This window comes from Manis javanica, chromosome 1 (assembly GCF_040802235.1).
Source record: "Manis javanica isolate MJ-LG chromosome 1, MJ_LKY, whole genome shotgun sequence".
Classification (NCBI taxonomy): domain Eukaryota; kingdom Metazoa; phylum Chordata; class Mammalia; order Pholidota; family Manidae; genus Manis; species Manis javanica.
The window spans coordinates 50,435,820-50,459,376 of NC_133156.1; the positions used below are offsets into that span (position 1 = coordinate 50,435,820).

Here is a 23,557-nt window from a genome sequence, read left to right on the forward strand (position 1 = left end):
TCCCATTGCACAGACAAGTGTCGCATAGTGTGACAGATAGTAAGGCAGAAGTGAGCCTGGGTTCTAGGAAAGAACAAGAGTGTCACCCAAGACAGTGTTGGGATATCCTGAACTGAACATTGTCCTAGGGGATTTGGCTTCTAAGTTAAGACCTAGAAGACAAGAAGGGATTAGTCAGGTGAAGATAGGGGGATACAGTCATTAAATAACATGCAAAACTAATGCACAAAAATTCAAAAGCAGGAGACAGAGAGACCACGGCTGTGATGGCATATGAGGTTGGTGGAGAGGGGTAAGGAAGAGCTTGGTCACAAAAGGCCTTCAGCTATGCCAGAGAGTTTACAGACCTCACCCCTAAGGCAATAGGAAACCACTGAAGAACTTCAAGCTGGGGAATGCTGTGGTCAGGTTTGAGTTTTGGGAAATTCCAGCTACTGAAACTGGAAGTGGAGAGATCCGTTTAGTAGGCTTGGAACAGAATGGAGCAAAGACCAATCCTTGCTTACGAGTAGCAAGGATATGACTTCATGATAGATTGGATGTTGGGGATAGACAGAGGAATGATTCACTTACTTGGTTGACTATGGGACTGGGGTGTCTTCACTCTCAGAGCAAGCAGCAGAAGAAGAAGCCTGTGGGGAGAATGGCAAGTTCAAATGTGGTTCTTTGGAGTGTTTCCCTTTGGAGCTGGGTTGTGGCTGTAGTCACAGATGTATTTTTGTCCTGATATACCACAAGAATGACCCACTTCGTTCTTTTTATGGGGCTGATGGTGTGGAGGAAGAGGCAAGGACAAGGGCCATCTTACTTGAAGTGTCCCTGAGTCATGACATTATTGCAAAATCATATCCCACTTCAAGACAATTCAAGTAGTATAGCACCTTCCTCCATAGGAAAAAAACTCTCTCCAAGAAGGAAGAAACCAGAGCCCCAAAACTATATTTTCCTCTCTGCAGTCATTCTGATGAAAGAAAACTCCTTTCTATAAAAGTGCAGAGTTGAGTAACTCTGTGAGCTCCCGAGCACCTGGTTTGAATTACAATTTGGACTTGTCCCCTGATGGCAGAGCTCCCAGCCTTTGTCAGGTATCAGGCACCCAGGTTGAGTTTACAGGTCTCTGATATCCATTGCCTTTGCCTTATAAAGATTGGTTTAAGTCTTTGCAATATTTATCTTTTAAACCATTTGTGTTTGTTTGCTTGATAATCAAGCCACAGTTTAGAAATGCTGCTTCCTGAAGCTTTACAGACTAATATAATTTCACAGCTCCAATTACAAATGAGAAAAATGTTTTCATCTCAAAAGAGAGGAGCCAGATGTTTCTGAGGAATCAAAGTTAATGAGAAGACAAAGGACTTTCTGAAAACAGGCCACATTATTAATGGCTTCCTCAGCAAAAATTTTGCTAACTCTTAGCAGGGAGAGCCTTCATCTTGTGGGTATGCTGGTTTTGATAAGTGGAAAGTAGATTGACTTTCAGATTAATAAAACTGCTTCTGCTGGGGCCTGGTCTGCAGCTCCTACAACCTCAGTGGTTTGTAAACAATACACACATGCCCACTGTCTTTCTACTTCGCAAATATATGCTTCCTCCTGCCACTTCCTCTGGACCTATATTTTATGGAGTCACAGTATTTTGGATGAGGACTTAATCATTCAGTTCAACTCTTCAACTAATACTTTGATTGTCTCTTCATCATCCTATCAATATGCAGCTACTTAACTGCTTAAATATTTCTAGAGTTGGCAAGCTCATTACCAGACTTTTCCATGAGCATCTACTAATTTACTCAGTTTTAAGTAGAACTTAAAATCTGGTGACTTCCCAAGGGGATATTCATTAATATCTAGAATCTCCCAACTGGCCTTTTCTCTTGGATTCGTATCTTTGTAATGGGATATGAGGTATCCCAACTAGAATATCAACAGGATGAACTTTTAAGGAAAAACCTGACCTTTATTATACCTTAAAGCTCTATTTTATGAACACTCCTCACAGGTCAGCACTCCTAAGCCATAAAGGTACTAGGTTTTTGTCTTGTCTACTTTGATCTGCCTCTTATCTCTGTTGGCTTGTTAGCTGTGATGGGCAGGTATGTAATCCCCTGGCCATTCCCTCCCATCCCAGAATAGTGACTGGCACTTAGGGGGCTTTCAATAAATGTGGAAGGCTGACTGGCTAAGTGAATGAAAACATCAATTAACTGCTGGAATGGATTAACCTTTTTTCTGCATCAACATCTCTCCTTCCTGTAGGTCCTAGTGATCCCACTTTGCAAATGGAGAGAGTTGTAAAAGATTTTTATTCTTGACTTACAAAAGGCTATTTTAGACTTTAAAACCTTGTCTTATACTTTCAATTCAAAACAATTGACTGCTCTTGATTTGTTTCTTACTATCTAAGGTCTTATAAAATCTTTAGCTTCAACAGAAGACAAGAATGTTATATCAGAATCCAGGGGGTGGAACCCAGCACTTTTATTCTCATTTGTCACCTGGACTGTTATAGTAGCATATTCACTGGTCTCTGCCTCAGCTATTCTCCAATGCCATGAATCACCTTTTGGTGAATCATCTTTTGGTAACTTCCTTTCGCCCAGAAGTCTGTGGTAGATTACATACCTGCCCATCACAGCTAAAGAGTTTTTGTTGTGTTTTAAATTTCCTTTATTAGAATCTCTTTTTTATTTTACTTGCAAAAGTAATTTTTGAAGAGGAAGATTTTACAATCCTTATTTACCTTAATAAGAGAATGCACAATTCTTATCTTCTGGTTGGGCTTAATTATGACAGCATCAGTGAAAGCAGAAGTGGGAAATCAAATTTCATGAAGCTGGTGAGGTCATTCATCTCCCGGTGATAAAGAGTTTACAACTTCAAATGAACTCACACAGTTTTTTTACAAGCATTCTAACACATATAATTTCCTCTAACAAACAAGCTTCAAAGTCACAAGTTAACATCCTTTAGAAGAAAACTTTTAAAATGTCTGAATGAACATAGCAGGAAATTTCTTAATTCCTTTCAATAAATAAATCTGGATAAAAATTTAACCTTACAGTGATAAGATACAGACTAAGTATTGATTTAAGTTAAATGTAATGGTAACTGTATGTAAATATTTTCCAGTTTTTTCTCTTATCTCTTTAAACAAAGGGTAATGGCTCAGTAACTTGTATTTTCAAAAGTCCTTAGGCCTTTAGGCCAATAATTTGCTGAGTCCAAATTAAGTACTATAAACCTATGGCCTATGATTTCATCTATAATTTTAAGCAAAACAGAGTTAAAATTTTCTGTTTCCAAAGAACTATAACCTAACCCCTCTTACTGCATTTAAGAACTTTCTTTTTAAATGTTATCTCCCATCATTGTACTTCCAAGATACTATTCTACTTTCCCAGATCTATGTACTGTAAATCACTCTCTGTTCCCTGAATCTCCACTCTTCCTATGGCACAATTATTTAATTATCAATGGCTCTCTCAACAGTTCTTCCAAGGTCAACCAAAATTTATTGAGTGGCAGCTATGATCCAGGTACTGTGTTAGGCACTTGAAATTTAGTCTGGCTCTCATGGAGCCTACATTTTGGTTGGTTGAAAGGATAAAACTAATTACACTAATAATTTAATTACAAGCAGAGATTGGTGCTCTGAGAGAAGGGACACAATTCTATCAGAGCCTGTAAAGTCTTCTATGAATCTTCCAACCAGAGACCATTTGTCCCTTCTGAAGCCCTCATGGGGCTACCAGTTGATTCTACCAGTTGGGGTTCTTTGGTTGTGAGCAACAAAACACTACTGTGGTAAATTTTAGGTAAAAACAATGTATTTGGAAGGTAGTGGGTAGTTCATAGAATCAGAGGAAAAGCTGGAGCAGAGAGGAGAGACCCAGAAGAGCCCTGTGTAAGGAAGCAAGAGGCACCCAAAGAGTGCTTCTGTGAGACAGCTGAGCTCCAAGTACGCCCGTGTTCTTTATGAAGTGGTTAAGTGCATAGGCTCTGGAGTCAGACTGGGTTCACCACTTACTAGCTAGTGCACTTGGAAAACTTCCTCAGTTATCTCATCAGTAAAATGAGAAAAAAATAGTGTCTACCTCCTAGAGTCACTGGGAAGATTAACTGAAGAAATTTCTGCGACACACTTAAAACAGTGTCTGGCATACTGTAAGCTCCCAGTATGTTAGCAAGTCAGCAATTACTGTGGTTGAATTTCCCTCAAGACTCAAATTTCAAGGAGTTATCCTAATTAGGATCAGGTGCCCTGCCCTTATTCGGAGGCGAGCAGGGAGCCTTATGTCAGTATCCATAGGATTATATCCCATAGCAGTTTGTGGCTCCCCAGAGCAAACCACGTTATTGTGCCAGAAGAAGGTGTAGGTGCTGGACTGATGGAACAAGAGATGTCCTTTACTTCTTCCCACCTTTATCTTAGTCTGTTTTCTGCCACTGCTCTTTTTGTTGCTAAGTACCTCTGTCAGTATCTAATGGGTGAGAACCATATTTTGTCTCTGTACTTCCAAAAGTACAATGCCTTCAGCGTTTATTTGTTGTATTGAATTAAATCAAATCCTGGTGTATATGATTCACATCAGAGCTCTAGAAGCATTCAGGTGGGAATGGTCTGAAAAATATTTGGATTCATTTTTGGTCCTTTAAGGTTTTCCATTTTCAAGAGAAATAGAGAAAACCTTGCAGGATTTCAGAACTTCCCAGACATTTCCTGGGAGGGCAATGCCAAGAGAGATACCATTCTTTGCAAAAGCTTTAACTTATTTAAAATGAAAGCCATTGTGCAGAAGGATCAAATGGAAAGTTATTCATTTTTTGTATTGTTTTTACCAGCAAATAATGTCCATCAATAGGGGCATGACTAAATAAATACATCCATAACAGAGAATACTATAAAAGAACTACAAATAATTGAGTTGATCTATATATGTGAAAACATAGAAAGTACTCCAAGAAATATTGGTTAGGGAAAAAATCAAGGTACAGAACATACATACAGTAGAGTCCCCTTTTATGAAAAGGAAACAAAAGCAGAATGAATACTATGTTTTATACTGAAACATACATACCTAGAGCATAATAAGATCTTGAAGCTTTATCATCACAGTAATGTCTTACTTAATAAAGGATTAAATTAAAATGATACTAAATTATACTAGTACTTTTTTGTATGTTTATACATATATAATTTTTATACAAATATTCATATACATTATGTATAGAGTAAAATAACTGGCTGCCTCTGGGGAGCAGAGGTTGTGAGAGGGACCATAACTGTGAAATCTTAACTTAATCTTCAATATTCAAGTGTTTTTATGAGGAGGCTATATTCATGAATTATTTGCTTAATGAAAAATTATCTTAAAAGCAAGAAAAGAAACTAAAAAATAAGGAGGGTCAAATGCCTCTGAATTGCCTCCATTCCAGAATGCCGGGACATTCTGCTTCCTGTCATCACCAAAGAACTGAGGGAGCTACTGGACCAGAAGGATGAAATGCAGCACCAGGTCCAGGAGAAGAAGTACTGTGTCGAATTACTCAACAGCATTTTGGAGGTCCTCAGCTGTCAGGATGCGGTGAGTCCTCATGATGATGTAGATGTCCTGGACTCAGATTAGGACTGAGTTGATTAAGCTCTAAAATATTGATGCTGATGAATAGCAGTTGAAGTCTAAAGATAAAAGTCAATGGCTTGCTCAGCAGGCCTGTTTTCCCGTGACTAACCCTATGGCTGTAAAAGATGGCTTAGGGACTGGAGCTAAGCACGGTAGCATTTTGTCCCTCTATTTCTTGGTGGACAGGCTCTCTCAGGGTAGGGATAGACACATTGGAGACTTCTTAGATGACTTGTCCATTTACTAAAAAGCCTTGGTGTAGACTGGCAGGAGGGGGAGTTTCCTATGCCTCCAAAGTCATGAAGTCCCCCTCACCTGCTTTCTTAGCTGATTTACTTTGGTTTTGTTTCCCTAGTTATATCCTACAGTGGTGAAAATGGTTAAGACTTTCTGGATGAGCAGATTGCTAAGGCCTAGACTCTAGAGATGGGAAGGAATGGGATGGTGGTAGGGAGATGGCTATGGCAGTGAAGCCTATGTATTTCACAGATATTATTCAGAGATTAGGTAGGGATGGGATCAAAAGGAAAGTTTCAGGGGAGTAAGTGGAGGGATTCCAAAGGGCAGAGTCTGCAGAAGATGATAAAGGAGATAGAGTGGTGATAATGGTAAAGATTGAAAGGCAATGATTATACATAGGCCTAGAATTCTTAAAACTGGGAATAAAGAGGTAAGGGTCTTGATGTGGGGGAGGTAAGGGCATTGATTCATTTGGCAATCTCATTTGTCTGTTAGTAATGTCCAGGAGGTATCTTCCCCTAGATGGCTGGTTTCAGAGGACTGGCTAGTCCCAAACAAAAAATATTTTCCAAGTATTTGTGCAAACATTCCTTCTGCTCTCTCTTCTCCCTAGAAAATACCCAGAAAAGGTCTTTCTGAATGAACTGTATATATTCCTATAATTAGAAAACTGCAGAACAATACTCCTTTACTTCTCATATCCCATGGTCAACCATTATTATCAATTTCCTTGTATCTCTCTTCTGTCTCATCTTTTCCATTCTGAACATCCTAATTAACTTGCTCCTTATCTCATTACTAGTTAAATTCAGTAGCTTCATTCCTTCCTTCATTCATTCATAAGTACACATGATATACCAGGTCTGTGTCAGGCATTGGGGACACAAAGGCATGGTTTCTTTCCTTAAGAAAATCTTTACAGACACATGTATAAGCAATTGCAATGCAATATAATGACTAAAATCCGGATGCATTTTAGGAGTATTAGAGCTACAAAGACTGGTGTGTATGTTTGTGTGTGTAGGAAAGGAAACCTTTACAAAGGAAATGAAACTTCAACTGTATGTTCAAGGGTTAAATAATTCATGATCACAGCTGCTATTTTATATTCTGTTTCTAGGCACTGTGCTAAATGTAATCCATGCCTTCTGTCTGCTCACCCTGATCAGTGCTAAGGATTATTATTCCCATTGTACAGATGAAAAAGATAAAATTCATAGACAGTGTTCATTGACCAATACCAAAGAAGTGGCAGGGTCAAAATTCAAACCCATGTCTGTCAGACTCCAAAGTCTGCAAAATCATAGGCATGAAGGATACAAAAGCATGGTCTTTTCCTTCTCATTTTCTCCCTACCCTCACCTTTTTCTTAGGGAGAGGGAGTATTATGCCCAAGAGCTTGGATATTTAAGATTCACTTGTGAAAATTTCATGACAACATTGTTTTCATAAGTATATTCACTAGCCAACTGTTGAACTGGCTCCAGTCTTTGCTATTTGATCTTTAAAAACATTTTTTTAAGCGAGAGTTTGGTCTTACTCTCATTTATAGTAGAGGGGCATCTACTATATTAGGAGGGTTGGACCATCATTTCTCCAGAAACATCCTAAAGAATGTTGCCTCTTCCTGTTGAAAAGAATTTTTATAATGTTTTTACATTTTAGTTATGCTCAGATACCTTTTCATGGGTAAAAGACCCTGGATCCTTGGGACTATGCCATTGGCCCCCAGATTGAGGAACACAGTTATAATGGACTACTGGCAATTTTCCTGATTTGGGTAGTAGAGTGGCCCAAGTTCACAATTCATTTGTTAAGCAGCAATGCTGAGGCTCTGCCCATCCATGGGAGTTGCCTCCTAGAGTTCTATCCTGATGGGCTGTCACCATTTCGTTCATTGGTTAACACCAGACACTGCTGAGAAGAGGCTGCTGTCTCATGTGTCCTGGGTACTTGGGGCTTCAAAGCCAAGAAATGAGTGGGAGACTGAGCTCTCTTTGGAAGACTGAGGCATCTGGACTTGAGGTGTGTGGGAGGTCCATTGTCACTCTTCACTGGCTTTGAGTGCATTGCTTTTATAATGACTTCTGACTGTGGGGACTAGCTCACTCCTTTCCCACGGTGAGCAATTGTATTTGTTGGATGAGTTATTAAATACTGTTATTACTATTGGGTTTCATATAAGATTCTGAAGCTTTTGATGAGCTTCACATTCTTCCTTTCCAGCTCTTGAAGATAGAAATTTTTCTTATTCTCAAAAGGTTTTTTTTTCAATGAGGGAGATTCCTTTACTAGTCAGTATTACTTTAAACTTAACTAAAAATCAGAATTTCCAAATTATCTTCTCTAAATCTCTCTTCCCGTATATAATGGCTCTCAGCTCTAACTGCACATTTGTATGACTTGAGGAGATTTCTAAAAGCAGCTGTAACTAAGTTCCAGTCCTAGTTGTTCTGATTTAATTGGTCTGAGGTTGGCAGGAGCATTGCAATAAGTTTACCAGGTGATGATAAAAGCCAGCCAGGGCAGAGGACCACAGCTGTGGTACAGAAGGTCTTACACTTGAGCATGCATCACAGTGACCTGGAGGACCTGTTAAAACAGGTTTCTGATCATTAAGCTTGGAGAATGGGGCCTGACCATTTGTTTTTCCACCAAGTTCCCAGGTGACATGAATGCTGCCGGTCGAGTCACTAACACTTTAAACCACTACTCTAATGCAACCTAATTTTTTTTCATCTTCAGCACACACTGAAAATGGAAGAGCGGTTGGGCTCATCTTCAGTCCTTTCTTTCTTAATTAAAGAGCCCTTTCCAGTCTATAAAACCTAGCATCTTTCAGTCTGGCATTTAATAAACTGTAAGATGGCAAAATCTTCAAACACATTCATTTGTACTCATAAATGCATTTTCCTGTAGTAGTGGGGACATGGCCTGTGCAAAGATCTGACTTTAAGATACAGACCATTGGATGTGCTGTTTGGTTCCTAACAAGCACCAGCTTCCCAAAATTGGATTTGAGGGAAAAATAAAAAAGCGTCTCAAGGTAAATGTCCTGCATTTTTCCTCTGGTTGTTTGGATCCTCTCTGCTGATCCAGGAAAGCACAGCCATCCACTTTTTTTTTTTTTTTTTTTTTTTTTTTTTTTTTTTTTGGTATATTTCTTCATTTATTTAGATCTCTCAACAGTGTTTTATAATTTTCAGTGTAAGGGTAAAGGCTTGCATGTTTCATGTTAAATTTATTCCTAAGAATTTTATGTTTTTTGATGCCCTTGTGAATAGAATTTTTTATTTCGTTTCAGTTCTTTCCTGCTAGTATAAACACAATTGGTTTTTATATATTGACATAATTTGTTAATCCTAGTCATTGTTCGTACATTCCTTAGTATTTTCTATGTTAACAATCATGTCATCTGCAAATACAGATAGCTCTACTTCTTTGTTTCCAATCTTTGCGCCTTTTATTTCTTTTTATTCCTTATTACAATGGTGAGGATCTCTGGTATCACATTAAACAGAAATCCTGAGACTGAGATCTTTGCTTTATTCCCAATTAAGGGGAAAGTATTCAGTATCTCAACTTTAAGTATCAATCATACTAATTGTAGGCTTTTCATAGTTTCCCTTTATTTATTAGGTTGAGGAAGTCCCTTTCTATAATTTGCTGAGTGAGAGTTTTTTCATGAATGGGTGTTGAATTTGTCAAATGCATCTATTGAGATGATCATATGGATTTTCTCCTCTAACTATTCATGAAGAAAATTACATTGGTTTTAGAGTGTTAAGTCTCCCTTATATCCTGAGATACATCCCACTTGGTCTTTCACGTAGGGAGAGATTCAGATTCAGTTTGCTAACACTTTGTTTAGGAATTTTTGGCATCTAGGTTCATATGGAATATTTATCTATAGATGTTTTCTTTTCTTGTAATATCATTTTTAGGTTTAGTATCAGGGTTACTCTGGCTACATACAAATTGGGAAAAGTTCCTTCTTTTATTTTCTGAGTCTGTTTGTGCAAGATTAGTATTACTTCTTCATTAAGTGTTTTTCATAATTCACCATTGAAATCCTTTAGCCCTGAAGTTTCTTTATGACAAGGTTTTGATAATGAAATCAAATTTGATTATGAATTCAGATTTTCTATACTTTTAATGTCAGTTTTGGTCTCTTGTGTCTTTCAAGGACTTTACCCATTTTATCTAAGTTGTTGAATGTATTGGCTTTTTTTTTTTTTTTTTTTTTTTTTTTTTTTTTGAGAGGGCATCTCTCATATTTATTGATCAAATGGTTGTTAACAACAATAAAATTCAGTATAGGGGGGGTCAATGCTCAATGTACAATCATTAATCCATCTCAAGCCTAATTCTCGTCAGTCTCCAATCTTCTGAAGCATAACGAACAGGTTCTTACATGGTGAACGAATTCTTACATAGTGAATAAATTCTTACATGGTGAACAGTACAAGGGCATTCATCACAGAAACATTCGGTTTTGATCACGCATTATGAACTATAAACAATCAGGTCAAATATGAATATTCGTTTGATTTTTATACTTGATTTATATGTTGATCCCACATTTCTCCCTTTATTATTATTATTATTTTTATTTTTAATAAAATGCTGAAGTGGTAGGTAGATGCAAGATAAAGGTAGAAAACATAGTTGAGTGCTGTAAGAGGGCAAATGTAGATGATCAGGTGTGTGCCTATGGACTAAGTATTAATCCAAGCTAGACAAGGGCAGCAAAACATCCACGGATGCAGAAGATTTCTCTCAAAGCAGGGGGGATGAGGTTCTGAGCCTCACCTCTGTTGATCCCCAATTTCTCACCTGATGGCCCTCCTGCGACTGTGCCTGTCTTAGGTTGTTCCTCCCTTGAGGAATCTTACCCGTCTCTGGCTAATCAGTCACCTTCCGGGGCCATACAGGGAAATGTAAAGTTGGTAAGTGAGAGAGAAGCCATATTGTTTGAAAAGGTTAGCTTTTTACTTCTTTGCAGATTTATGCCCTGTGGCTTCTACGCCCAGCACTTGTCTCGAGGTATCTTTACCACCTGGAGGAATTATGATACTCGGTAAATTCTATATGAGGCACGAATTCTATTTAAGGGTTGTAATTAGGAAGGAAGAAGAAAAGCTATAGAGGTAGCATATGGAAGAAAACATGGGAGGATTGATTATTTCTTTGACATATTTTCTTGTAGAGTACCTTAAGTATGTATAGGTTTTAAACTACTAACTAATTTGCACACACATATTAACATAATAGGAATACGGTGACATAAACAAAGCAAATCTATAATTACCATCCATCTCCAGTAAAGCCAAGAAAACCATTTAGGCACCCTAGGCATTTGTGAAAATTTGTCTATGATATGATGGATATTGTCCTACTGTACTTGAACAGTCTGAGAAAAATCAGACAAATTAAAGCACCCCATTTCTGGGATCTGTTCACATCCCATATGTTCTTTTAACCGTAGATAGTCTGTAGTCATAAGATTTTGGAGTGCTACAACTTGCACCCCTCCCAACTCCTGGTTGAGTTCCAACAGTACAGATCTGGTCAAATTCGTTGTCTCACTGTATGCACATGCCAGCCTAGACATCTCCCTCCTCATTCCAATGGCAAGTCCAGGAAGCGGTGGGGTGGACCCAGCCACAACCGCAGCATCGCCCGGATCCCTGTGGAGGCTTTTTGATAATCGTCCCCCGGCACGAGTCCTCCAGAGAGTGCTGATGCCGAAAGCTCCTCCTCATATCGTATCTTAGTTCATTTTCTGGGTATCCAGGCTAGGCCTTGATCTTCTGCATAGAAACAAACAGACCCTTTGCCCACACTTTGACATGCCCTCTATACCACTGTGCAGAACTCATTGGAGGTCAGCACACAGGGACTGCCTTTTTTTTTTTCTTTTTATTAAGAGAAAGGAATATTATCAGAAAAGAGTACCTCCATAGCTGATCATCTGACACCCTTTAAGTGATCAACATTAAGGATATTTAAAGCATATGTTGATCTTTGATTTACCAATAGTTTTATCCTATCAAGGAGTAATCCCCCTTTTCTTTCTTTCTTTCTTTCTTTCTTTCTTTCTTTTTTTTTTAATCTTTAATCTACACTTACATGAAGAGTACTATGTTTACTATGCTCTCCCCTATATCAGGTCCCCCCTAACAACCACATTACAGTTACTGTCCATCAGCTTAGCAAAATGTTGTAGAATCCCTACTTGTCCTCTCTGTGTTGTGCAGCCCACCCTCCCCTTTCTCCCTCCCCCCAATGCATGCTAATCTTAATACCCCCTTCTTCTTCCACCCCTTATTCCTCCCTGCCCACCCATCCTCCCCAGTTCCTTTCCTTTTGGTACCTGTTAGTCCATTTTTGAGTTCTGTAATTCCGCTGCTGTTTTGTTCCTTCAGTTTTTCCTTTGTTCTTATACTCCTCAGATGAGTGAAATCATTTGGTATTTCTCTTTCTCCGCTTGGTTTATTTCTCTGAGCATAATACTCTCCAGCTCCATCCATGTTGCTGCAAATGGTTGGATTTTTCCACTTCTTATGGCTGAATAGTATTCCATTGTGTATATGTACCACATCTTCTTTATCCATTCATCTACTGATGGACATTTAGGTTGCTTCCAATTCTTGGCTATTGTAAATAGTGCTGCGATAAACATAGGGGTGCATTTGTCTTTCTCAAACTTGATTGCTGCGTTCTTAGGGTAAATTCCTAGGAGTGGAATTCTGGGTCAAATGGTAGGTCTGTTTTGAGCATTTTGATGAACCTCCAAACTGCTTTTCACAATGGTTGAACTAATTTACATTCCCACCAGCAGTGTAGTAGGGTTCCCCTTTCTCCACAGCCTCGCCAACATTTGTTGTTGTTTGTCTTTTGGATGGCAGCTATCCTTACTGGTGTGAGGTGATATCTCATTATAGTTTTAATTTGCATTTCTCTGATAATTAGCGATGTGGAGCATCTTTTCATGTGTCTCTTGGCCATCTGTATTTCTTTTTTAGAGAACTGTTCAGTTCCTCTGCCCATTTTTTAATTGGATTATTTGTTTTTTGTTTGTTGAGGCGTGTGAGCTCTTTATATATTATGGACGTCAAGCCTTTATCGGATCTGTCATTTTCAAATATATTCTCCCATACTGTAGGGTTCCTTTTTGTTCTATTGATGGTGTCTTTTGCTGTACAGAAGCTTTTCAGCTTAATGTAGTCCCACTTGCTCATTTTTGCTGTTGTTTTCCTTGCCCGGGGAGATATGTTCAAGAAGAGGTCACTCATGTTTATGTCTAAGAGGTTTTTGCCTATGTTTTTTTCCAAGAGTTTAATGGTTTCATGACTTACATTCAGGTCTTTGATCCATTTTGAGTTTACCTTTGTATATGGGGTTAGACAATGGTCCAGTTTCATTCTCCTACATGTAGCTGTCCAGTTTTGCCAACACCATTTGTTGAAGAGACTGTCATTTTGCCATTGTATGTCCATGGCTCCTTTATCAAATATTAATTGACCATATTTGTTTGGGTTAATTTCTGGAGTCTCTAATCTGTTCCACTGGTCTGTGGCTCTGTTCTTGTGCCAGTACCAAATTGTCTTGATTACTATGGCTTTGTAGTAGAGCTTGAAGTTGGGGAGTGAGATCCTCCCTACTTTATTCTTCTTTTTCAGGATTGCTTTGGCTATTCGGGGTCTTTGGTGTTTCCATATGAATTTTTGAATTATTTGTTCCAATTCATTGAAGAATGTTGCTGGTAATTTGAGAGGGATTGCATCAAATCTGTATATTGCTTTGGGCAGGATGGCCATTTTGACGATATTAATTCTTCCTAGCCATGAGCATGGGATGAGTTTCCATTTATTAGTGTCCCCTTTAATTTCTCTTAAGAGTGACTTGTAGTTTTCAGAGTATAAGTCTTTCACTTCTTTGGTTAGGTGTATTCCTAGGTATTTTATTCTTTTTGATCCAATGGTGAATGGAATTGTTTTCCTGATTTCTCTTTCTATTGATTCATTGTTAGTGTATAGGAAAGCTACAGATTTCTGTGTGTTAATTTTGTATCCTGCAACTTTGCTGTATTCCGATATCAGTTCTAGTAGTTTTGGAGTGGAGTCTTTAGGGTTTTTTATGTACAGTATCATATCATCTGCAAATAGTGACAGTTTGACTTCTTCTTTACCAATCTGGATTCCTTGTATCTCTTTGTTTTGTCTGATTGCCGTGGCTAGGACCTCCAGTACTATGTTAAATAACAGTGGGGAGAGTGGGCATCCCTGTCTGGTTCCCGATCTCAGAGGAAATGTTTTCAGCTTCTCGCTGTTCAGTTTAATGCTGGCTGTGGGTTTATCATATATGGGCTTTATTATGTTGAGGTACTTGCCCTCTATTCCCATTTTGCTGAGAATTTTTATCATGAATGGATGTTGAATTTTGTCAAATGCTTTTTCAGCATCTGTGGAGATGATCATGTGGTTTTTGTCCTCCTTTTTGTTGATGTGGTGGATGATGTTGATGGATTTTCGAATGTTATACCATCCTTGCATCCCTGGGATGAACCCCACTTGGTCATGGTGTATGATCCTTTTGATATACTGTTGAATTCTGTTTGCTAATATTTTATTGAGTATTTTTGCATCTACATTCATCAGGGATATTGGTCTGTAATTTTCTTTTTTGGTGGGGTCTTTGCCTGGTTTTGGTATTAGGGTGATGTTGGCTTCATAGAATGAGTTTGGGAGTATTCCCTCTTCTTCTATTTTTTGGAACACTTTAAGGAGAATGGGTATTATGTCTTCTCTGTTCGTCTGATAAAATTCCGAGGTAAATCCATCCGGCCCTGGGGTTTTATTCTTGGGTAGTTTTTTGATTACCGTTTCAATTTCTTTGCTCGTAATTGGTTTAACTTTTGTGTTTCTTCCTTGGTCAGTCTTGGGAGGTTGTATTTTTCTAGGAAGTTGTCCATTTCTTCTAGGTTTTCCAGCTTGTTGGCATATAGGTTTTCATAGTAGTCTTTAATAATTCTTTGTATTTCTGTGGAGTCTGTCGTGATTTTTCCATTCTCATTTCTGATTCTGTTGATTTGTGTTGATTCTCTTTTTCTCTTAATAAGTTTGGCTAGAGGCTTATCTATTTTGTTTATTTTCTCAAAGAACCAGCTCTTGGTTTCGTTGATTTTTGCTGTTGTTTTAGTCTTCTCAATTTTGTTTATTTCTTCTCTGATCTTTATTATGTCCCTCCTTCTGCTGACTTTACGCCTCATTTGTTCTTCTTTTTCCAGTTTCGATAATTGTGATGTTAGACTATTCATTTGGAATTGTTCTTCCTTCTTCAAGTGTGCCTGGATTGCTATATACTTTCCTCTTAAGACTGCTTTCGCTGCGTCCCACAAAAGTTGGGGCTTAGTGTTGTTGTTGTCATTTGTTTCTATATATTCCTTGATCTCTATTTTGATTTGTTCATTGATCCATTGATTATTTAGTAGCATGTTGTTAAGCTTCCATGTGTTTGTGAGCCTTTTTGTTTTCTTTGTAGAATTTATTTCTACTTTTATACCTTTGTGGTCTGAAAAATTGTTTGGTAGAATTTGAATATTTTGGAATTTACTGAGGCTCTTTTTGTGAGCTAGTATGTCTTCTATTCTGGAGAATGTCCCATGTGCACTTGAGAAGAATGTATATCCTGTTGCTTTTGGATGCAGAGTTCTATAGATGTCTATTAGGTCCATCTGTTCTAGTGTGTTGTTCAGTGCCTGTGTGTCCTTACTTATTTTCTGCCCGGTGGATCTATCCTTTGGGGTGAGTGGTGTGTTGAAGTCTCCTACAATGAATGCATTGCAGTCTATTTCCCTCTTTAGTTCTGTTAGTATTTGCTTCACATATGCTGGTGCTCCGGTATTGGGTGGATATATATGTAGAATGGTTATATCCTCTTGTTGGACTGAGCCCTTTATCATTATGTAGTGTCCTTCTTTATCTCTTGTTACTTTCTTTGTTTTGAAATCTATTTTGTCTGATATTAATACTGCAACCCCTGCTTTCTTCTCACTGTTGTTTGCCTGAAATATGGTTTTCCATCCCTTGACTTTTAGTCTATGCTTGTCTTTGGGTTTAAGGTGAGTTTCTTGTAAGCAGCATATAGATAGGTCTTGCTTTTTTATCCATTCTATTACTCTGGTCTTTTGATTGGTGCATTAAGTCCATTTACATTTAGGGTGACTATTGAGAGAGATGTACTTATTGCCATTGCAGGCTTTAGATTCGTGGTTACCAAAGGTTCAAGGTTAGCTTCTTTAGTATCTTACTGCCTAACTTAGCTCGCTTATTGAGCTGTTATATACACTGTCTGGAGATTCTTTTCTTCTCTCCCTTCTTATTCCTCCTCCTCCCTTCTTCATATGTTGTGTGTTTTGTTCTGTGCTCTTTTTAGGAGTGCTCCCATCTAGAGCAGTCCCTGTAGGATGCCCTGTAGAGGTGGTTTGTGGGAAGCAAAATCCCTTAGCTTTTGCTTGTCTGGAAATTGTTTAATCCTGCCATCATATTTAAATGATAGTCGTGCATGATACAGTATCCTTGGTTCAAGGCCCTTCTGTTTCATTGCATTAAGTATATCATGCCATTCTCTTCTGGCCTGTAGGGTTTCTGTCGAGAAGTCTGATGTTAGCCTGATGGGTTTTCCTTTATAGGTGACCTTTTTCTCTCTAGCTGCCTTTAAAACTCTTTCCTTGTCCTTGATCCTTGCCATTTTAATTACGGTGTGTCTTGGTGTTGTCCTCCTTGGATCCTTTCTGTTGGGGGTTCTGTGTAATTCCATGGTCTGTTCGATTATTTCCTCCCCCAGTTTGGGGAAGTTTTCAGCAATTATTTCTTCAAAGAGACTTTCTATCCCTTTTCCTCTTTCTTCTTCTTCTGGTACCCCTATAATACGAATATTATTCCCTTTGGCTTGGTCACCTAGTTCTCTTAGTGTTGTTTCATTCCTGGAGATCCTTTTATCTCTCTCTATGTCAGCTTCTATACGTTCCTGTTCTCTGGCTTCTATTCCTTCAGTGGCCTCTTGCATCTTATCCATTCTGCTTATAAATTCTTCCAGGGATTGTTTCACTTCTGTGATCTCCTTCCTGACATCTGTAATCTCCCTCCGGACTTAATCCCATTGCTCTTGCATTTTTCTCTGCATCTCATCCCATTGCTCTTGCATTTTTCTCTGCATCTCTGTCAGCATGTTCATGATTTTTATTTTGAATTCTTTTTCAGGAGGACTGGTTAGGTCTGTCTCCTTCTCAGGTGTTGTCTCTGTGATGTTTGTCTGCCTGTAGTTTTGCCTTTTCATGGTGATAGAGATAGTTTGTAGAGCTGGTACAAGTGACTGCTGGAAGAGCTTTCCTTCTTGTTGGTTTGTGGCCTTCCTCTCCTGGGAGAATAGCGACCTCTAGTGGCTTATGCTTGTCAGCTGTGCACAGGCAGGGCTTTTGCTACCTGCCCGTTTGCTATGGAGTTTATCTCCTCTGTTGCTGTGGGCGTGGCCTGGCTGGGGCTGCTCCTCCAAAGTGGTGGAGCCCCGTTGGAGGGGGAGTAGCCGGGAGGCTATTTATCTCCGTAAGGGGCCTCTGTGCTCCCTGTTGCCCAGGGGGTTAGAGTGCCCAGAGATCCCCAGATTCCCTGCCTCTGGTCTAAGTGTCCTGTCCTGCCCCTTTAAGACTTCCAAAAAGCACTCTCCAAACCAAAACAACTACAGCAACAATGAGAGAGGAAACAGAAAAAAAAAAAAAAAAGGAAAAAACGCGATTTTTTTTTTTTTCCTCAGGCACCGGTCCCAGGCACCCGCTCACCGGTCCTGCTGCCCTGCCTCCCTAACACCGGGGTCCCTGTCCCTTCAAGGCTTCCAAAAAGCACCCACCCACCAGTCTCGCAGGGAAAAACGCACGATATTCCTTGTCTTCAGGCACCAGTCCCAGGCACCCGCTCACCTGTCCTGCTGCTCTGCCTCCCTAGCACCGGGGTCCCTGTCCCTTTAAGGCTTCCAAAAAGCACTCGCCAAAAAGAGAAAAAAAAAGGGGAAAAACGCGCGATTTCCTCCGTCCTCAGGCACTGGTCTCAGACACCCGCCCACAGGTCCCGTAGGGTAAAATGCGCGATAATCTTTGTCCTCAGGCGCCGGTCCCAGGCACCCGCTCACTGGTCCTGCCGCTCTGCCTCCCTAGCAATGGGGTCCCTGTCCCTTTAAGGCTTCCAAAAAGCACTCGCCAAAAAAAGAAAAAAAAGGGGAAAAACGCGCGATTTCCTCCATCCTCAGGCACCGGTCTCAGGCACCCGCCCACCGGTCCCATAGGGAAAAACGCGCGATAATCTTTGTCCTCAGGTGCCGGTCCCAGGCACCTGCTTACTGGTCCCACCGCCCTGCCTCCCTAGCAATGGGGTCCCTGTCTCTTTAAGGCTTCCAAAAAGCACTTGCCAAAAAAAAAATAACCGCTCCGGTTTCTTTCCACCCGCCGGGAGCCGGGGGGAGGGGCGCTTGGGTCCCGCCGGGCCGGGGCTTGTATCTTACCCCTTTCGCAAGGCGCTGGGTTCTTGCAGGTGTGGATGTGGTCTGGGTGTTGTCCTGTGTCCTCTGGTCTCTATTTTAGGAAGAGTTTTCTTTGTTATATTTTCATAGCTCTATGTGTTTTTGGGAGGAGATTTCCACTGCTCTACTCATGCTGCCATCCTGGCTCTGCCCTCAGTATTTTTGATATATTACAAATAGTTTGTAGACTCCCGTTCCTACAGTAGAAACCTTAAAGGAGCCCATTGCCACTGGGCCATTTGGACATTCATCCTGCTTATATTTGGATTATAAACGATACAAAAATTGCTATAAATAACTGTTGATGCAACAAATAAGTTTGACACCACAAGGCATGGATTCAAATCCAGCTCCATCACCTGCCTCTGTGCCTCTGGGCAAGTGATGTAAATCTCTGAATTTCCTCATTTGTAATGGGAGAACCACGGTAGCAGACTGGTAAGATCACCCTGTGAATTAAACAAAATGGTGCATATAAAGCACTATTATAGTATCTGGCATCTATTAAGTGCTCAACAAATATTGAATGGTGATAATTGGAATGGATCTTATTTTACATCTTAAAATGAGATAATACTTATTCCTAGGATTTTCCCAGGTTGCATCAAGATTATAAAAAAAGCACGTGGCCCATTGCTTGGCACATAGTAAGAATTCAAAGAATGTTAGTTGTGTTCTTTATCCATTTCTCCTTATATAATTCCACAGACGACTCCTGTTTTGAAGAGCAAAACACAGAAGTAGAGCATTTCTGAGGTACATCTTTGTAAGTGACTCCAACCAGTTTCCATTTATCAGCATTAAGATGTTGGACTTACAGACTTTGAGATGCTTAATTTTTTTCTGTTCTAGGATGCAGGTTGAAAGTTCCAGTGCATTTTAATAAAAGCTCCCACAAAACAACTTACAGGATACACATAAAAGCAACATTTCTCTCTAAGCATAATGGGCTTTTTTTTTGTTGGAGGCAATGGTTTTGTTATGTTTTTCCCTGTTTGCTTTAAGTAAAATGGAAGTTGAAAGCATTTGATAAGTGGAGTAAAATATTTTGTGGTTGTGCCTTTTTAAAAAGTGTTAATCCACAGTACTTTAGAGTGCTCTTTTGTCAGTCCAGAAATGTGGACAATACCACTCAGGCTGTGAGCATCAAGGTCCCATGACAGCCCCAGCATGGATTGGGAAGGCTCAGGGAAGGGAGGCACCCTCACGCCTCAACACAGGGCTGCCTGCAGCGCTGCAGTCCCTGCGATGTATCCACCCGGTCCCACGTGAACAGGATTCCTTGGGAGTGTGGAATGGCTTTCATTTGTTTCCAGTTGGGAAATAGTTCTATTTTTTTTATCGTATATGATTATTGTAAAAATTTCTAACAAACCATAGCTAATAAAATTATCCCTTTATCGTTGCATCTCTCCCTCTTCTCCCCACCGAGGGACACCATTGTTAATGGTTTGCCATACATTTTTCTAGACTTTTTAGACATAGAAAAATATTTTTCAAAAACATAAATAGGCTTATATTATTTGTGGTGCTCTGTAGTCTCTTTTTACTGAATTAAATATTCAGTAAATGGCATTAAGGATATCATTCCAGATCAAGACTTATTTACCTTCTCCTACTTCTTTGTATGAATAAGTTGTCATTTATATGATAGGATCCCTGATTTGGGGACATTTATCTTGCCTGCTACATTTGGATATTAAAAACAATACAATATGCTATAAACAGCTGTGCACACAAATGTTTGCTTTATTGTTTACTTTGGGCAAATTTGCAAAATCATTTATCATCTACAAACTGCTGCTACATCCACTCATTTCTGTGATCCTTAAAGATGGAGCCACTGGAAGTTATAAGCACGGACTCTGGAGTCGTAGAGGCTGGCTTAGGACCAGAAGCAGCTCTACATGCTGTGTGACCATGGCCAGAGCCTCATTTTCCTCATGTGTTAACCTGAGAAGATAAAAGTATTTCCCTCATTTCAAAGATGCTTACAGGAATCCTTACATTAACGTAAGCAAAGTACTTACAAGAGTACAGAACATGTTAAAAGCTCAAAAATATTTGCTATCAATATTGAAACTAGCTGTAGGTTCTCAAAATAATTCTTATATTGTGGGTGCCATTATGCCCAGTATACAGGTGAAGAAATTAATGCTCAGAGCTGTAAGACTGGTCCACAGAGGGAAGGAGCATAGTTAATGGTAGCTCCATCATCTCTGTGCAAGGAGAGATTCTGTATTTTCATAACACAGTTGACCCTTGAAAAGCATGAAGGTTAGGCACACCAAACTCCCATCTAGTTGAAAATTCTCATAAACTTTGACTCCCCCCAAATTAACTACTAATAGCCCACTGTTGATTGGAAGCCTTACCCAATAACATAAATAGTTGATTAACACATATTTTGTATGTTAAATGCATTGCATACTCTATTGTTACAATAAACTAAACTAGGGGAAAGAACATGTTTTTCAAATTGTCATAAATCTCCAAAAATTCTTCCAGTGTATTTATTAAAAGCCATCAGCGGACGAGAGGGATCCACGCAATTCAGACCCATGGCATTTAAAGGTCAACTGTCCAGAAAAACTTCGCCAGAGAGGATGCAGAAAGCCTAAAGCACGTCCCCAATCCTGCTCCCTCCACCACACTTTGTATCATGAAGGAGCATAGAATTAGACAGAACTGAGCTTGGTTGGGTTCATGCTTGCCTACCTGTGAGTGGACAATTCCTGGGCAAGTTACTAAACCCCTCTGATCCGCATATTTCACATCTGGGACTCCATGGGCTTTTGCAACAATCATCTGAGTCTATATACACAGTGCCTGGCATGTGGTATGACCTCAGACTTGTTGGATAATAGCAGTGTCAGAATGAGAACCTACATTGACCTGACTCCCACTTCTCTGAGTCCCCAGCTCCCTGTGTTGCTTCCTTCATACAGTGATGTATTGTGCAGTGAAATCAGGTCTTTCAGGATAGAAACCAGTTTAGACAGGAGGAAAGAAGGCAGACAATACTCCAAACCTAAAACTCATGCAAAAATCGCATTACCTTGAGGGGCCAAAGAAAGAGAGATGGTGACTGCTTTTGATGATAACTGTTATTCTCTTTTGAAAGTTAGGATATTTTCTTTCTATGTGAGTGTCTGTGGTTTTTTCAAGATAAGCAAAAAGTTGAAAAGAACTCTTATGTAGGAACACAGAGCAGAGAAAAATAGAGGTGGCCATAGATTGCAGCTGTTTTCATGGCCAGGATATGCATTACTTCTCTTTGATTAAAAAAATAAAGGTCTTTGGATTTTACTCTATAGCTGTGACTTTGCAATCTTCCTCTTAGTAAGAGGAGACCTAAAGATGAAGCAGGGGGAGGAACAGGGATCATCCTTGGCATGAACACAAGGACCAACACTGCCTGTGTGCTGGAGTAGAGGGAACAGTTGACCAGGAATTACTCAGCAGAACTGGCTTTTCATTCTAGCTCTAATGAGTTTACTAGTCACTGGCCATATGACCCTGTGCAAGCCTCCTTCTCAAAGCTGAATTTTTTCATTCTGTAAAATTAGGGGTTATGCTAGAACTCTTTTTGAAACCTCAGATATTATCACATTTTTTGTTATTTAACATTATCACATGTACTTTTAATATTTCTAATTAAATCAGCTCACTTATAAGCATATAAACATGAAAATTTAGGGTAGAAATCCCTGTAAAGATTATAAATTAAAAATATTTTGATCCCTTTTGAAAGTCTTCTGAAAAACAATTACAGGGATTTTTTTAAAAGGAAGGTAGATATTATTCAGAAAAGTAATAAATGACTTAGCAGATCTAAGAAAAGTGATTCATAAGCCAGTAGCAGAGAAAGCTGAGAATTCACCTGATCTAAAGCAAAAATTCTCTCGAACTTTTATGAAATGGTTATACCAGGTCCTCTGGAGAAGGGATGAAGAAGAGGAGCTCTAACAAGGAGAATGTGTTGCAGATCTGTGCAGGAAACTGACTCCATGCTGCTGTATGACTGGGGGTCTATTCTATGAGAATAAAACCAAGGGCAGCTGTACTAGGAGATAACCAAGCAAAATTGAAGGCAGTGATACTATACTCAAAACAAGGTTTCAATCAAAGTATGCATCCGGGAAGCTGAAGCCTCTAGCACTTTCCACCCACTCAGTTCTTGGAATGCTGGCAGCCAGCATAACCTTCAGATAAGAGATCAGATGATTCTCGTCTGTGGAATCTGACCCGAAGGAACCCCATGAAAGAAGACTTGAATGCATGGATATTTGAGTCTCTCCAACCAAGTGTCCCAACCAGATCACCCTGCAGTGAAGCCCCCAAACCACAAGCTCTACTCACATGTTCAGATTTTGAGTCACTCGCACTGAAATATGAACATACCACTGCAGAGAGAGGATTACACAGAACATAGGAAAACTCTAATGTGAAAGAAGAGTGCTGAACAAGCACACAGAAGAGAAGTAACTTGGAGGAAACAGAGACTCTGTGAGGCAAAGCAAACTTTTTAAAATAGGCAGAGAGGATTTTGGAAAATAGAAGAGATAATCATGAGTCAGGGAAAACATAGTCTAGGCAACACACATTCAGAGAACTAAAAGGAATCTCTGATTTTTTCCCCCAAACTTACTTCTCTCAGGGCATAAAAGTTGTACAAGAAATGGGAATTCATCATAGTTTATAAAATATCTTAAACACTAAATATTGATCAAACTAAAATTAAACTATACCTGTATGGGAAACAGGAGACAGGGGAAGGATGCAGGTGCCTAATGGGCCGGGGGACCAGGAATAAGAATGAAATCCATGTCTTTTTAGGTGGAGAGTTAATAGATAGTAGCAAAAAGAGAAGACCTTTGTTTAAAAAAGGAATAATGCAAGCATATTATGGTCAAAAATTCCAAAATAATGGCTACTTTAGCTGAAAGATGGCAGGGAAACATGAGGGACCACTGTTTTACTGTTGTTTTTCTGTTCCTTTTATGAATCTTGGAGAACATTTTTAAACTATATACATTTGTAACTTTGATAAAAAGTAGTTGACATCACTTGTATAAACTGAATTCTCAAATGGTTAAAAATATCTTATGCAATTA

The 23,557-nt window shown here is 39.3% G+C and overlaps 1 protein-coding gene across 1 annotated transcript in view; it reads left to right on the plus strand.

Annotated features, from left to right (window-relative positions):
• The window catches only part of DOCK2 (dedicator of cytokinesis 2), a 383,680-nt gene that overhangs the window by 141,954 nt on the left and 218,169 nt on the right, over window positions 1-23,557 (plus strand). The window contains exon 26 of the mRNA XM_036995173.2: window positions 5,437-5,585. Coding sequence (XP_036851068.1) covers window positions 5,437-5,585 — 149 coding nt within the window. The remainder of the gene's footprint in view (window positions 1-5,436; window positions 5,586-23,557) is intronic.